General features: G+C 40.6%; 2 protein-coding genes across 30 annotated transcripts in view; both read right to left on the bottom strand.

Annotated features, from left to right (window-relative positions):
• LOC100562425 (protocadherin gamma-B4) overlaps positions 1 to 14,325 on the bottom strand; it is a 378,208-nt gene that overhangs the window by 137,040 nt on the left and 226,843 nt on the right. The window contains exon 1 of one of the 29 annotated variants that reach the window (XM_062979483.1): positions 2,271 to 5,045. The exons of the other annotated variants lie outside the window; for them this stretch is intronic. Within the exon in view, the coding sequence (XP_062835553.1) occupies positions 2,271 to 4,688 (2,418 nt within the window). The 5' untranslated portion in view covers positions 4,689 to 5,045. Of the gene's footprint in view, positions 1 to 2,270; positions 5,046 to 14,325 lie in introns of those variants that run through there. 29 annotated transcript variants of the gene reach the window in all.
• On the bottom strand, positions 8,564 to 11,533 carry LOC100564386 (protocadherin gamma-B1-like). Its single transcript, XM_016993507.2, has one exon. The coding sequence runs from the start codon at positions 11,415 to 11,417 to the stop codon at positions 9,285 to 9,287; it is 2,133 nt and encodes a 710-aa protein (XP_016848996.2). The 5' UTR covers positions 11,418 to 11,533; the 3' UTR covers positions 8,564 to 9,284.

The raw sequence follows: 14,325 nt of genomic DNA on the forward strand, positions 1-14,325 counted from the left end.
GCAGAGAAATACACAATTCAGTTTGAGTATGTATTTTCTATATGATGTTGATGTGTGCCTTCAAGTCTTTTCTGATTTCCAGTGACACTAAAGTGAACCTATGCATTAGCGGGGAAGAGAAGGAATGGAGCAAGGTGAATAGGTATTTGTGCTGTGCAAGGATAGCAAAATTGCTAGTCTGAAGAAGAGGGCCAAATTTGGCTTGTCAGAAACAATAGCAGAGTTGTCCTGAAAGCAGAAGCAGCATTCTAGGGACCTCATCACATGACAGTCATTGATGTGGGGGACAGTGGGGAAATCCATAGAGCAGCGGGGCAAATCATGGAGTAGTGGGGCGAATCCATCACCCAGTAACCCGCATCGCCCACATCACATGCTTGCCCATCACATGCTGGAAATCCTACTTTTCCAGCTTGCTCCTGTGCTGTCCCCAGCATTTTCTACCTGAGCACAGGTAGTCTCCTGTGTTCAGAGTTCACCGCTGTAGAGCATTTTGCCGATGCAGCCAGCACAGAGCCCCACCAGAAATAGCTGTGCATCATATGATGATATCCAGCAGGCTCTGTGCTGGCTGTATTGGTAAAGTGTTCTATGGTGTGGAATTTTTCCGATGTGATGAAGTCATAGATGTCTTTTTGTAGGAGAGAACCGGAAATGGCCCGTATGTTCAGGAGGGAGAAGAGCATGCGAAGGGCTTCAAAAAGCAAAAAATAAAATAAAAAATAATGAGGACCAGTGCCTTTTTGCTAATAATAGACGGGCAACAAATAAACATCAACAGGACTGGTAAGTTTTTACAAGAAATATACTACAAGCCAGGTTCTTTCAAGTGGCTGCTGATGTTAGAAAATCTCGTTTTTGCTGATTACAAGGAAGGACCCTCTTCCTTCCTCAGAAAAGCTTGTTACTATCATTTCTCCTCCAGTTAGGACTTTTCTGATACATCTCTGACTGCATATGCTAGTGACTGGTCCCAAAAATCGAGAGAGGCAGGACCCCTGAGACAGGAGCTTGTGGGATTCACCTCCCCTGCATTCTATGGTCCATGCAGTTGCCATTTTGATCCTACATTTTAGCCAGTCACTTCAAGGATACCGTCCATCCATCTTGCCCTTGGTCGGCCTCTCTTCCTTTTTCCTTTCATTTTCCCCAGCATTGTGATCTTTTCCAAGCTTTCCTGTTAACTGTTATGGGGTTTTGTCAGGTGCCCTACCTCATTATATAGAAAGAGAAATAAAAATGTATGTGGAAAGAATGTCACATAAAGAAGTAAGTAAGTAAGTAAATAAATAAATGTTACAAATTTCACTCTCATATTAGGAGTCCTTAGACCATTGTATACTGGCCGCTGCATACCCGAAGATGCAGTAGTGGCAAAACACACACAGTGGTAATGCGCGTTGCAGCATGGATTAAACGGAAAGCAGTGCATGAAAAAAGTCACACAAAAGTCTGATGCAAGCCATATAATGCACTTCACTGGATCCAAGTATATCCCAGATCCAGGGAAAAACTGACTCTGCAAAATATGGCGTGGATTGTACACACCTGCCTCCGCTGAAGCACAGGAAAGAATTAGGATCAGGGGTTGCTGGAAAATGCCCCATCAGCATGGCTGGGAAGCAGGGAGCTAATCAACTGCCTGAGAGGGGTAAATGATTACCTCTGCTGCTGTCACATTCCCTTTTTTCCACCTGTATACTTTTGGTGCACTAATGTGCATATATCCAGAAAATTGGGGAAATATGCAAAGCATTTTGAGGTCAGGTTCCATGGTAAATGTGAGCATCTTCCTTACCTCATGCCAGTTCCAGACCTGTCCATCTAATCAACCACCCAGCAAAACGAATCCTCTCAAATCAATTTGAAAGAAAATAATAGTGTCAGAGTGTAAATGCACTGTTTGAAATAAGACTCAAGACTGTTAAAAACTACTCTAACACTGCTTTTTTGTGGCTCTGGCAAGGGTCAAGAGATATGGGCAATGGAGGAAGTATAATAAGTTGGTCTCATCCCAATTTACCATTTCCCGCATAGCACTGATAAGTGTGCCTATGTAACCCTCATTCCCATTTATTCTAAATTGAGCCTCTACATACAAAATAATAAACAATTCAGACGGTAAAGATTCTTCATAATTGGTATCAATGAATTGACTATGTGGCAGCTAGTAAGGCAATGAATATGCCTATCAGCCTATGAATAACTGACAATACAAAATATTTGATAAAAAAATCGGGTTGTAAAATAGGTACCATTCAATAACTTACCCCATCACATTTATCCATCTCTGTAATTAGAGTATTTCCTTGATCAGCTGTCAAAAGCACATCATTTTTTTGATTAGGGGAAATATTCCCTGCAGTTTGAAAACTTGGTGCAGGAAAGGTAAATTCCTGTATCCTGGACTCAGAAGATAAACAGAGTTGATAAGAGTAAGGCAAAGTTCCTTCTTCATAGTTTGGTGGAAATATGACAGCATTATTTGAATGAGGAACAGGACCAAAACACTCCAGAAATTTAGGACTCCCAGATCTTCGAAGTTTTGTCAGAATGGCCAGAATCACTGTTAGAAGGAATAAAAAGGAAATCAAAGCCAAGGCAAGGACCAAATAGAACTGGAGGTCAGACTGATACTCTGGGTCCCTGGGTTGGCTGTTAATTTCTGGAAGGGCCTCTTGGAAGGTCTCAGCAAAGACCAGGTTAAGACTCACAGTACTGGATAGTGGTGGCTGGCCATTATCCTTCACTAAAATCACCAGTCTCTGCTTGGCAGCGTCTCTTTCCAAAAACATCCGTGCTGTCCTGATCTCACCATTATGGACCCCAATTGTGAAGAGCCCTGGCTCGGTGGCCTGGACCAGATGGTAGGAGAGCCAAGCATTGTGTCCAGAATCTGCATCCACTGCCACCACTTTGGTCACCAGATAACCCTCCTCGGCTGAGCGAGGCACCATCTCAAACAAGGCTGAGCCCTCCAGACCATGAGAAGGATAAAGAATTTGAGGGCTTTTGTCATTCTGGTCCAGGATGAAGACTTTCACAGTGGCAGTGCTGCTGAGGGGAGGGGAGCCTCCATCTTGGGCCCTCACTTCCACTTGAAATTCTCTGCCCTGTTCATAGTCAAAGGAGCGCTGAGCATAGATGATTCCACTTTGAGAATTAATGGAGAGATAGGATGAAAGAGGCAGTTCCTGAATGCTGCTTCTGAGGAAGGAGTAAGTGATTTGGCCATTGCGTTCCAGATCTGGATCTGACGCTTGGACCCGGAAAATGGAGGAGCCTGAAGGATTATTTTCTGGCACAAAGACAGTGTAAGAAGATTTCTCAAAGACAGGAGAATTGTCATTGATATCTGAAATCTTCAGGGAAATTATCTTCTCTGTTGAAAGAGGGGGTGTGCCTTTGTCTGTTGCTGTGATTGTGATATTGTACTCTGGGGTGCTTTCCCTGTCCAATGAACCATCTGTAATAAGCTTGTAATAGTTATTGGATGTTGACACAACTTTGAATGGCAAAATGTCTTTTAAATAGCAAGTAATTTCCCCATTGTCCCCAGAATCTCTATCATTTACATTAATAAACGCTACCAGAGATCCTACTGTTGAATTCTCAGGTATTGGGCTGGTCAAGGAGGCAAGGATCACTTCTGGGGCATTGTCATTTTCATCTAATACTTTTATTTCAACTTTAGAGTGAGCTGCTAATCCACCACCATCTCTTGCTTCTACTGCTAGTAGATATTTATCTGATTCCTCAAAGTCCAGAGGTTCCTTAATTTTTATTTTCCCATCATGTGAACCCAAGATGAATTTTTGGCGAGCACGCTCAGGGATGTTTCTGAAGTTATAGCTGATTTGGCTGTATGAACCTGCATCTTTGTCAGTGGCCTTGACCTCTACCACTAAGGATCCATGTGGTGTATTCTCCTTCAAGTTCACCATGTATAGCTGTCGAGAAAAGACTGGTGGATTATCATTGGCATCAATGACTGTAATCCATATCTTTGCTGTCCCTGTTTTGGGAGGCTTCCCTCCATCCAAAGCAATAAGAATTAAGTGGAAATTGCTTTCACTCTCATGATCCAATTGTTTATTCAGCAATAATTTCACATATTTTTTCCCAGACTGTCTCTCTGTCATGTCCAGAACAAAGTATTGATTTGTGTTAAGGTTGTAGTCTTGTAATGTATTCATCCCAATATCAGGATCCTCAGCTTGCTCAAGGAGAAATGTGGCTCCAGGCAAAGTTGATTCACTGATCTCCAGTTTGATATCACCATTCAGAAAATATGGTGCATTGTCATTTACATCTTGGACCTCTACAATTATATGAAAAATATTCATAGGATTTTCAGCCATTACTTCAAAATTGATGGTGCAAGATATACTTTCCCCACATATTTCTTCTCTATCAATCCTGTCATTTACATAAAGATTCCCATTTTCTGCACTGAGAATGAAATATTGCTTTACATTCATAGAAAGGATGTGTAGATTGTTACTTGCTATTTCTTCAGTATTTAATCTCAGATCTTTGGCAAGATTTCCCACAATGGAGCCCTTTTCCAATTCTTCAGGAATTGAATACTGAATGTCTTCTGAGTTAGTCTTGCAAAACAAAAAGAAGAATAAAAGAAGTACTTGCCTTTGGAGTGATCTGCTGCTGTATTTGTTCCTGGTCTCCATTCCATTCAATGAGAAAATCTGCTTTATACTTGTTTGATATGATCAGATAAGCTGAAGAATTTCAACTCTTCATAAGGATCCAGAAATTTTGATAAAGTGAGTATAAAGTCACCGATTTTTGGTTCTTTACATTATAGTATATTCTTTTCTCAGAAATAAATGTTTGCAAGTCCCTGCATCCTGCTATTTCCCAGTGAATAAGCAATTTCACTGCATGCAACATCCTTGAAATGGCAGCTCTTTGCTGGCCAACAGTGGCACTCTGAGGCCGAAATGGAGAACTGCAAGCCATGTCTAAGGAAATGCTTTGAATAGAATGTCTTGCTTTTTTCATACTTCAGTGTAGCTGGTCCAAAGGAGACTAAGCACAATCTTTTGTTTCTCAATGAATAACAGAAATCTAGAATTGTGTAGTATAAGTAAGAACCCATCTTCATTAAATCAAAATGGAACCAGAAAATGATAATCCATCCTTTTGTTGTTGTTTTAGTGTGACCTGAAGTTTTTTTTTTTCCTGAGCAATTGTGATCCTAAGGGTTGTTTTTTTTTTTTGGGGGGGGGGGGGGCAATATTTGTTTAAAGGGAGGTTGTCTTTGCCTTCCTCTGACACGAAGAATGTGTGGCTTGCCTAAGGTCACCCAGTGAATTTTCTTGGCTAAGTGGGCATTTAATCCTTGGCCTCCAAAATTGTAGACCGACGGTCAAACCGCTATAACACACTTCCTCTCTTTTTGTTCTTAAATTGGAATAGCAAACTCCATGAGGTATTTAGGCAAGCATGAATAAGATCTCTAATGTTCCCCCTTATTTTACAGGAAATATGTCAATATTTCAAGTCACCTTCAAAGAATGTTAGATGCAACATATTTAAAACATCTGAGAAATGGATCTTAAAAACAAAAATCTCAGGTCAAATGTTTTTCATAATACAAATATGTTCTAGAGCCTCTAATTCTGAGGGTTCATTTCAGAGAAGCCTGTAGTCAAAGTGAGCCAGTTGAAGAGAGCGCCTTTAACATGATTCTAACCCTATTTTGGTGAATTTGAACATTTCTACCCCCACTTGTAACCATATTACAACTCCTATCTATTTATACAAATCTGACAAATGGAACACAGATAACATAAATAATGGAATGTAACTCTCTATGGATGTTACTGGGATACTAAGCAAAAGGAATTACTTCCCAATCTGACACAATACAGCCTGCACCATGCAAATATATTGAAAAGTACTACTATATTGGCTGAATATGTGAAGACAGGAATATAAAGCAACAAAGTACAGATAATGCAAGAAAAAATGGAAGAAATGCTTCACAAAAAATTATGTACAGGCAGTCCCCAAGTTGTAAACATGATAGGTTCTGTAGGTTTGTCCTTAAGTTGAATTTGTTGGTAAGTCAGAACAGGTACATTTTAAGCATAATTCCAGCCATACATACATACATGCATGCATGCATGCACGCACACACACACACACACACATATTTGGATAGCACAGGTATAGGTTAACATGTCTGTGGTAGTCGCTGTGCTGTCTGTGCCAGTTCAGAAGATTTCACCTCACTTTTTGTCTCTGTGATAACTGGATTTTGAAATGTTTGGCTTGTGTAAATAAAGATTGGTGATAAAGCTTCAGTGGAGGCAATTTTCCCCATGATAACTCTTTCAGGAGTGAATTTCCCTTCATGGGGGCAGATTTCTCTCACTTCTTGTTGTCTCACCCCCAGTCTTAACTGTGAGTTGTTTGTAAGTTGGATGTTTGTAACTTGGGGACTCCTGTATTATGGTCCAGATCCTGACTACTCAACAATATATATTGCCTGTCTTTCCCATCCTGTTTGAGCCTGCCTATCCTACCACCTCTCAGTCCCACCATAGTCGGAAATACGCCCATTGAGACATGAGAAAGGGCCTTCTCAGTGGATGAATACTGGAACTCCCATCCCAGAGAGACAAATGCCCCCTTCCATGTTTTACTTTTGGTAGCAAGCAAAAGCTTTTCCAGACAAGCCATTAACATAGAAAGTTATTAACAGTTATGTATTTATTTGATTATTTATTTATTTATAAATTGAATTGTTTTCATAATTTAAACTAGCTTATTCTGTTTTAATATTAATATGTTTTAATTGTATTGTTTTTTAAGTTGTGAGCCACTTTGGGTCCCAATCTTGAGTGAGAAGAAGGATATGAACAATATCAGCAGCAACAAGAACAATAAATAAATAATAAATAAAATTCTATTTATAGGCCGCCCTATCTCTCCGGGGGACTCATAATATAGCAATGATGCAATATCATCCGCCTTATACTAAGTATGGATTTCCTTCACTGCATTTCTCTAAAGATTGCAGGAATCAAGGCATAAGCTATGATGTGATGGAATGGTGTCGCCAATGAAGATGAAGCCCTGTGGGTTTTTTTTAATGAAAGGGAAACCCAGTATGACATGCCCTTCTGCCTTCTTCTTGGCTTATAACAGCACCACTAATTCACAGGGTAGCATTAATCAGCATTTGAGACATGAATAAGGGTTTACGTGAGCATCCCCTGATTTCCACTCGGGATTTTTTTTCTCCCTTTTACCGTATGTCAGTGAATGATGTGGATTGATTTTATAGGTGAATTTTCATTAGCCTCCTAATGGATTAACCTTGCAGTGTTAAATGGTATCCCATTTCACCTTTAGTTTAGAAGCAGCTCAAGGGGATTTTGGAAAGGAGTTGCTCCAAGTTTCTGACAGCTTTGTCTTACCTTTCCAGGTGGGTAGAATACACTAGGTTGTTAAGTGGAATAACTTTGGGCCTCAGATACTGAATGAGAAAACTAAGAGATACTGGTTGGTCAACTATATCCCAGTGTCATACACAGATCAGTCAGTTGAGGGATCTATGCTCTTCTGTGCCATTTGCCCAGGGGAAAGGCAGGGAACTAAATCCACCAAAGGGTCTCATATAGACCACCCGTAATAGGCAACAGTTTTGTACATTTAGTAGACAGACTCATCTCTTCTCCAGTCCGTTTGGTAGTTCCACTTTTGGTAGTTCCATACACACTGGCAGTGTCAAAATCATAAGCATAGCACTCCCCCAGTCTCTGAAAGCTGTGTTAGAAATTTCACTTAATAAGGTATCTCACAATATTTCATATTCCTTTCCAAAAGCATAACTGAGCATTTCTTTTCCACTGCAATAATTGATAAAGAAAGGTTGCTGAGAAAGATCTGGCCTGCATCAATAGGGGAATAGCGTCTAGATCCAGGGAAGTTATGCTCCCCCTCTATTCTGCCTTGGTCAGACCACACCTGGAATACTGTGTCCAATTTTGGGCACCACAGTTGAAGGGAGATGTTGACAAGCTGGAAAGCGTCCAGAGGAGGGCGACTAAAATGATTAAGGGTCTGGAGAACAAGCCCTATGAGGAGCGGCTTAAAGAGCTGGGCATGTTTAGCCTGCAGAAGAGAAGGCTGAGAGGAGACATGATAGCTATGTACAAATACGTGAAGGGAAGTCATAGGGAGGAGGGAGCAAGCTTGTTTTCTGCTGCCCTGCAGACTAGGACACGGAACAATGGCTTCAAACTACAGGAAAGGAGATTCCACCTGAACATCAGGAAGAACTTCCTCACTGTGAGAGCTGTTCGACAGTGGAACTCTCTCCCCGGGGCCGTGGTGGAGGCTCCTTCCTTGGAGGCTTTTAAGCAGAGGCTGGATGGCCATCTGTCGGGGGTGCTTTGAATGCGATTTCCTGCTTCTTAGCAGGGGGTTGGACTAGATGGCCCATGTGGTCTCTTCCAACTCTACTATTCTATGATTCTATGATTCTATGATCTGTCAAATAAATGTAAGGAAGGCATTAATTTATAAATTGTTTTGGTCTACTCCATAAATCCCACCAGTAGTATTAGCACCTTCTGTCCCAAAGATCAACAATGGTGATTATTATGAGCTTCAGCCTTCCCTTGTTCATCTATTCCTTTCTATTAAATAAGAGAGAAATTAGCACAAAGACAGAACTTTGCACAAAGACAAACACCATTTTTAGTGTCTCGAATTGGAAGCTCTATTTCAACAGAACAATCACACTTTCTCCATTTTAGAGAAAAGTGTAGGATAACTATTATGTTGTTTGATATGCTAAAGAATGGTGTTTGAAAACCTCCAGAAAATTTCACATAACTTAAACAATATCTATCTATCTATCTATCTATCTATCTATCTATCTATCTATCTATCTATCTATCTATCTATCTATCTATCTATGAAAATAAGTTCTCTTAGATATTTTTAGTAAATGTTAAACTATCATCTTGAATACTGCGATCCATGGTACAGTTCCTTCAGCATTGCCAGACACTCCTGTTCTTCCAGACCCAAGAGATAAACCACTTTCATGCATACAAAACAGCTTTGATTAGAATTATGGTATTTCAATAGAATTCTTCCAACGGCGATTTGAAGTCACTCACAGTTCCATTTATGAGCCTTTAAAAATAGTTCAATGGAGCTCACAAATGAATAAAATCAGAACTTAAGTGAATAATATTGTTATTGTTATTAATCAGCCATTCATCACCTATTACTATAGAGTTTTAACTAGTTAGAAAACAGGCATAAATAAAACAAAAACCTACCACATCAGTATTACTCATCTCTGTCTTTAAAATATTTTCATGATTGGTTGTCAAAAGCATGTCAGTTTTTTGATCAAACGAAGAATTCCCTGTAGCTTGAACACTGGGAGCTGGAAAGGTAAATTCCTGTATCCTGGACTCGGAGGATAAACACAACTGATAGGAATAAGGCAAAGTTCCTTCTTCATAGTTTGGTGGGAATATGACAGCATTGTTTGAATGGGGAACAGGACCAAAACACTCCAGGAATTTGGGACTGCCAGATCTTCGAAGCTTTGTCAGAGTGGCCAGAATCACAGATAGGAGAAATAAAAAGGAAATCAAAGCCAAGGCAAGGACCAAATAGAACTGGAGGTCAGACTGATACTCTGGGTCCCTCGGTTGACTGTTAATTTCTGGAAGGGCCTCTTGGAAGGTTTCAGCAAACACCAGGTTAAGACTCACAGTACTGGATAGCGGTGGTTGGCCATTATCCTTCACTAAGATCACCAGTTTCTGTTTGACAGCATCTCTTTCCAAAAATGTCCGGGAGGTCCTGATCTCCCCATTATGGACCCCAATTGTGAAGAGCCCTGGCTCAGTGGCTTGGACCAGATGGTAGGAGAGCCAAGCATTGTGCCCAGAGTCTGCATCCACTGCCACCACTTTGGTCACCAGATAACCCTCCTCAGCTGAGCGAGGCACCATCTCAAACAAGGCTGAGCCCTCCACTCCCTGAGAAGGATAAAGAATTTGAGGGCTCTTGTCATTCTGGTCCAGGATGAAGACCTTCACAGTTGCAGTACTGCTGAGGGGAGGGGAGCCTCCATCTTGGGCCCTCACTTCCACTTGAAATTCTCTGCTTTGTTCATAGTCAAAGGAGCGCTGAGCATAGATAGTTCCACTTTCAGAGTTGATTGAGAGGTAAGACGAGAGAGGCAGTTCCTGAATGTTGCTTCTAAGGAGAGAGTAAGTGATTTGGCCATTGCGGTCCAGATCTGGATCTGAGGCTCTGACCTGGAAAATGGAGGAGCCTGAAGGATTGTTCTCTGGCACAAAGATGGTGTAAGAGGATTTCTCAAACGTGGGAGAATTGTCATTGATATCTGAAATCTTCAAGGGAATTATCTTCTCTGTTGAAAGAGGGGGTGTGCCTTTGTCTGTTGCTGTGATTGTGATATTATACTCTGGAGTGTTTTCCCTGTCCAATGAACCATCTGTAAGAAGCTTGTAGAAGTTATTGGGTGTTGACACAACTTTGAATGGCAAAATATCTTTTAACGAGCAAGTGATTTCCCCATTTTCCCCAGAATCTCTATCTTTAATGTTGATGAGTGCTACCAGAGTTCCCAGTGCAGAATCTTCGGGTATTGGGCTGGACAAAGAAGCAAGAATCACTTCTGGGGCATTGTCATTTTCATCTATGAGTGTTATTTCAATATTAGTGTGAGCTGCTAATCCACCTCCATCTCGTGCTTCTACTGTCATCACATACTTCTCTGTTTTTTCAAAGTCCAGCAACTCCTTTACTGTAATTTTTCCATCTTGTGAATCCAAGTCAAATTTCTGTCGAGCACGTTCAGGAATGTTCTTGAAGTTATAGTTGATTTGAGCATTTGAACCTGCATCTTTGTCTGTGGCTTTCACTTGTACAACTAAAGATCCACTTGGTGCATTTTCTTTTAGGTTCACCCTGTAAAGGACTTGAGAAAAAACTGGTGAATTGTCATTGGCATCAATAATATTAATCCATATTTTGGCTGTCCCTGTTTTGGGAGGCTTCCCTCCGTCCAGAGCCATAAGAGTTAAATGGAAGCTGCTTTTACTTTCACGATCCAACTGTTTGTTCAGCACTAATTGTACATATTTTTTCCCAGGCTGGTGCTCTGTTATGTCCAGAGCAAAGTATTGATTTATGTTAAGGTTGTAATCATGTAGTGCATTCACCCCAATATCAGGATCCTCAGCTTGCTCAAGGGGAAATGTGGCTCCTGGCAAAGTAGATTCAATGATCTCCAGTTTGATATCACCATTCAGAAAATGTGGTGCATTGTCATTCACATCCTGGACTTCTACAATTATATGAAAAATATTCATAGGATTTTCAGCCATCACTTCAAAATTGATGGTGCAGGATATACTTTCCCCACATATTTCCTCTCTATCAATCCTGTCGTTTACATAAAGATTCCCATTTTCTGCCCTGATAATGAAATATTGCTTTTCACCCACAGAAATGATATGTAGATTGCTACTTGCTATTTCTTCAGTATTTAGTCTCAGATCTTTGGCAAGATTTCCCACAATGGAGCCCTTTTCCAGCTCTTCAGGAATTGAATACTTGATCTGTTCTGGGGCAGCTTTGCAAAACAAAGAGAATAATAAGAGAATTACTTGCCTTCGTAGTGATCTGCTGCTGTTCATGTCCTCCATTGCACTCAAATAGAAAATCTGCTTTATCCTTGTTTGATATGATCAGATATGTTGAAGAATTTTGATCAGGATCCAGAAAGATTGATGAAGTATTAAGTCACTGGGTTTAGGTTCTTTACATCGTAGCAGTTTCTTTTCTCTGTAATAAATGTTTGCATGTCCCTGCGTTCTGCTCTTTCTCAGTGAATAAGCAATTTCCTGAAACATCCCTGGAATGGCAGTTCTTAGCTGGCCAACACTGGCACTCGGAGGCCGAAGTGGAGAACTGCAAGCCGTGTCTAAGGAAATGCTTTGAATAGAATTTCTCGTTTTTTTCATACTAGAATGTGACCAGTACAAAGTAGAGGAAGCACAATCTTCTGTATCTTGAAAAATAACATAAAGCTAGAATGGTGTTTTCCCTCCAGTAGTATATGTAAGAACTCACCTTTATTGAACCAATTCTGTGACAGTAAGTGATATTAAATCCTTTTGTTCAATTTATTGTTGAAGGCTTTCATGGCGGGAATCACTGGGTTGATGTGAGTTTTTTGGGCTGTATGGCCATGTTCTAGCAGGATTCTCTCCTAACGTTTCGCCTGTATCTATGACTGGCATCTTCAGAGGTTCTGTCTTTTTGTTGTTGTTTAAGTTGTTTCCGACAAATGATTCTAAGGGGTTTTTTTGGCAATATTTCTTCAGAGGGAGTTTGCCTTTGGCTTCATCTGAGGAGGAGAAAGTGTGACCTGCTTAAGTCCATTGTATTTCTTGGCTACGTGGCCATTTGAACCATGGTCTCCAGAATTGTAGTCCAACGCTCTAACTACTATAACGCAATGCCTCTCTCTTTGTTCTTAAATTGGAGTAGATATCTTCTTCAGGCTTTCTGGCACAGATGACTAAGACTTCCAATGCTCACCTTTCTCCCCCAGATAATGTATATAAATGCTTTAAGTTATCCTTCATGAATGTTAGAAATAACATAGTATCATAGAATCATAGAATCATAGAATAGTAGAGTTGGAAGAGACCACATGGGCCATCCAGTCCAACCCCCTGCTAAGAAGCAGGAAATCGCATTCAAAGCACCCCTGACAGATGGCCATCCAGCCTCTGCTTAAAAGCCTCCAAAGAAGGAGCCTCCACCACGGCCCGGGGGAGAGAGTTCCACTGTCGAACAGCCCTCACAGTGAGGAAGTTCTTCCTGATGTTCAGGTGGAATCTCCTTTCCTGTAGTTTGAAGCCATTGTTCCGTGTCCTAGTCTGCAGGGCAGCAGAAAACAAGCTTGCTCCCTCCTCCCTATGACTTCCCTTCACGTATTTGTACATGGCTATCATGTCTCCTCTCAGCCTTCTCTTCTGCAGGCTAAACATGCCCAGCTCTTTAAGCCGCTCCTCATAGGGCTTGTTCTCCAGACCCTTAATCATTTTTATGGTTAACATATTTTAATCATCTGGGAAATGAATTTTGAAAACAAAACTCATTGGTCAGCTCCATTGTCCATAATACACAATCTGTTCCAGAGACTCCTTTTCTGAGTGTTCACTTCAGAAAAAGCTTTACTCAGAGTGAGCCAGTTGAAGAGCGTACCTCTGTTTCAACTACATTTTAGTGGTGTTGAAAATGTCCACCCCACTTGTATCTGTATTTCAGCTCATATCTACTTAGAAAAATACGTCAAGTGGTACACATAGATTATGGAATTTAAGTCTCTATGGATGTCATTGGAATGCTATGCAAAATGAATTTCTACCCAGTATGGTACAACACAGCCTGCACCCCTCAGATATACTGAAATGCAATACAATAGTTCCTGAAGTCAGGAATATGAAGCAGCAAAGTACAAATAATGCAATGAAACATGGAAGAAAAGTTTCACAAGAAATGCTGTTAATTATGGTTCAGATCCAGAATATGCAACAGATCCTATCTCCTTATATGAGCCAACTGTCTCATCAGCAGAAACAATAGCAATGATGGTCATTCAGCCTTATCCTTGGCATGGATTTGCTTCACTGCATTTCTCTAAAGATTACAGGAGTCGAGGCACAAGCTATGATGCAATGGAATAGTGACTCCAATGAAGATGAAGTCCCATGGGTTTTTTAATGAAAGGAAAACCCAGCATGACATGCCCTTCTGCCTTCTCCTTGGATTATGACAGCACTACTAATTCACAGGGTAGCATTAATTAGCATTTGAAAGATGAATAAGAATTTACATCATCACCTCTTGATTTCCACTAGGGATTCATTTCCCCCCTTCTATTCCAGTGAACAAATACCAAGGATGTGGTTTGGTTTTATAGGTGATTGTTCCTTAGCTCCCCAATGGATTACATTAATTTGCAGTGTTAAATGGTATTCCATTTCATCTTTAGTTTAGAAGCAGCTTAAGGGGATTTAGGAAAGGAGTTGATCCAAGTTTCTGACAGCTTTGTCTTACTTTTCCAGGTAGACAGAATATATTAGCTAGCTAGGTAGAATAACTGTGGACCTCAATTACATTGAAGGAGCAAACTAGGAAAAACTGTCAACCTTAGGTGGTCAACTATATCCCGGTGTCACACACAGGTTGGTCAGTTAAGGGATCTTTGCACTTCTGTGA

Source organism: Anolis carolinensis, chromosome 4 (assembly GCF_035594765.1).
Source record: "Anolis carolinensis isolate JA03-04 chromosome 4, rAnoCar3.1.pri, whole genome shotgun sequence".
Classification (NCBI taxonomy): domain Eukaryota; kingdom Metazoa; phylum Chordata; class Lepidosauria; order Squamata; family Dactyloidae; genus Anolis; species Anolis carolinensis.

Coding starts and splice junctions, on each gene's coding strand:
- LOC100564386 (XM_016993507.2), bottom strand. CDS start 11,417: ATGGCTGAAAATCCTATGAATATTTTTCATATAATTGTAGAAGTCCAG.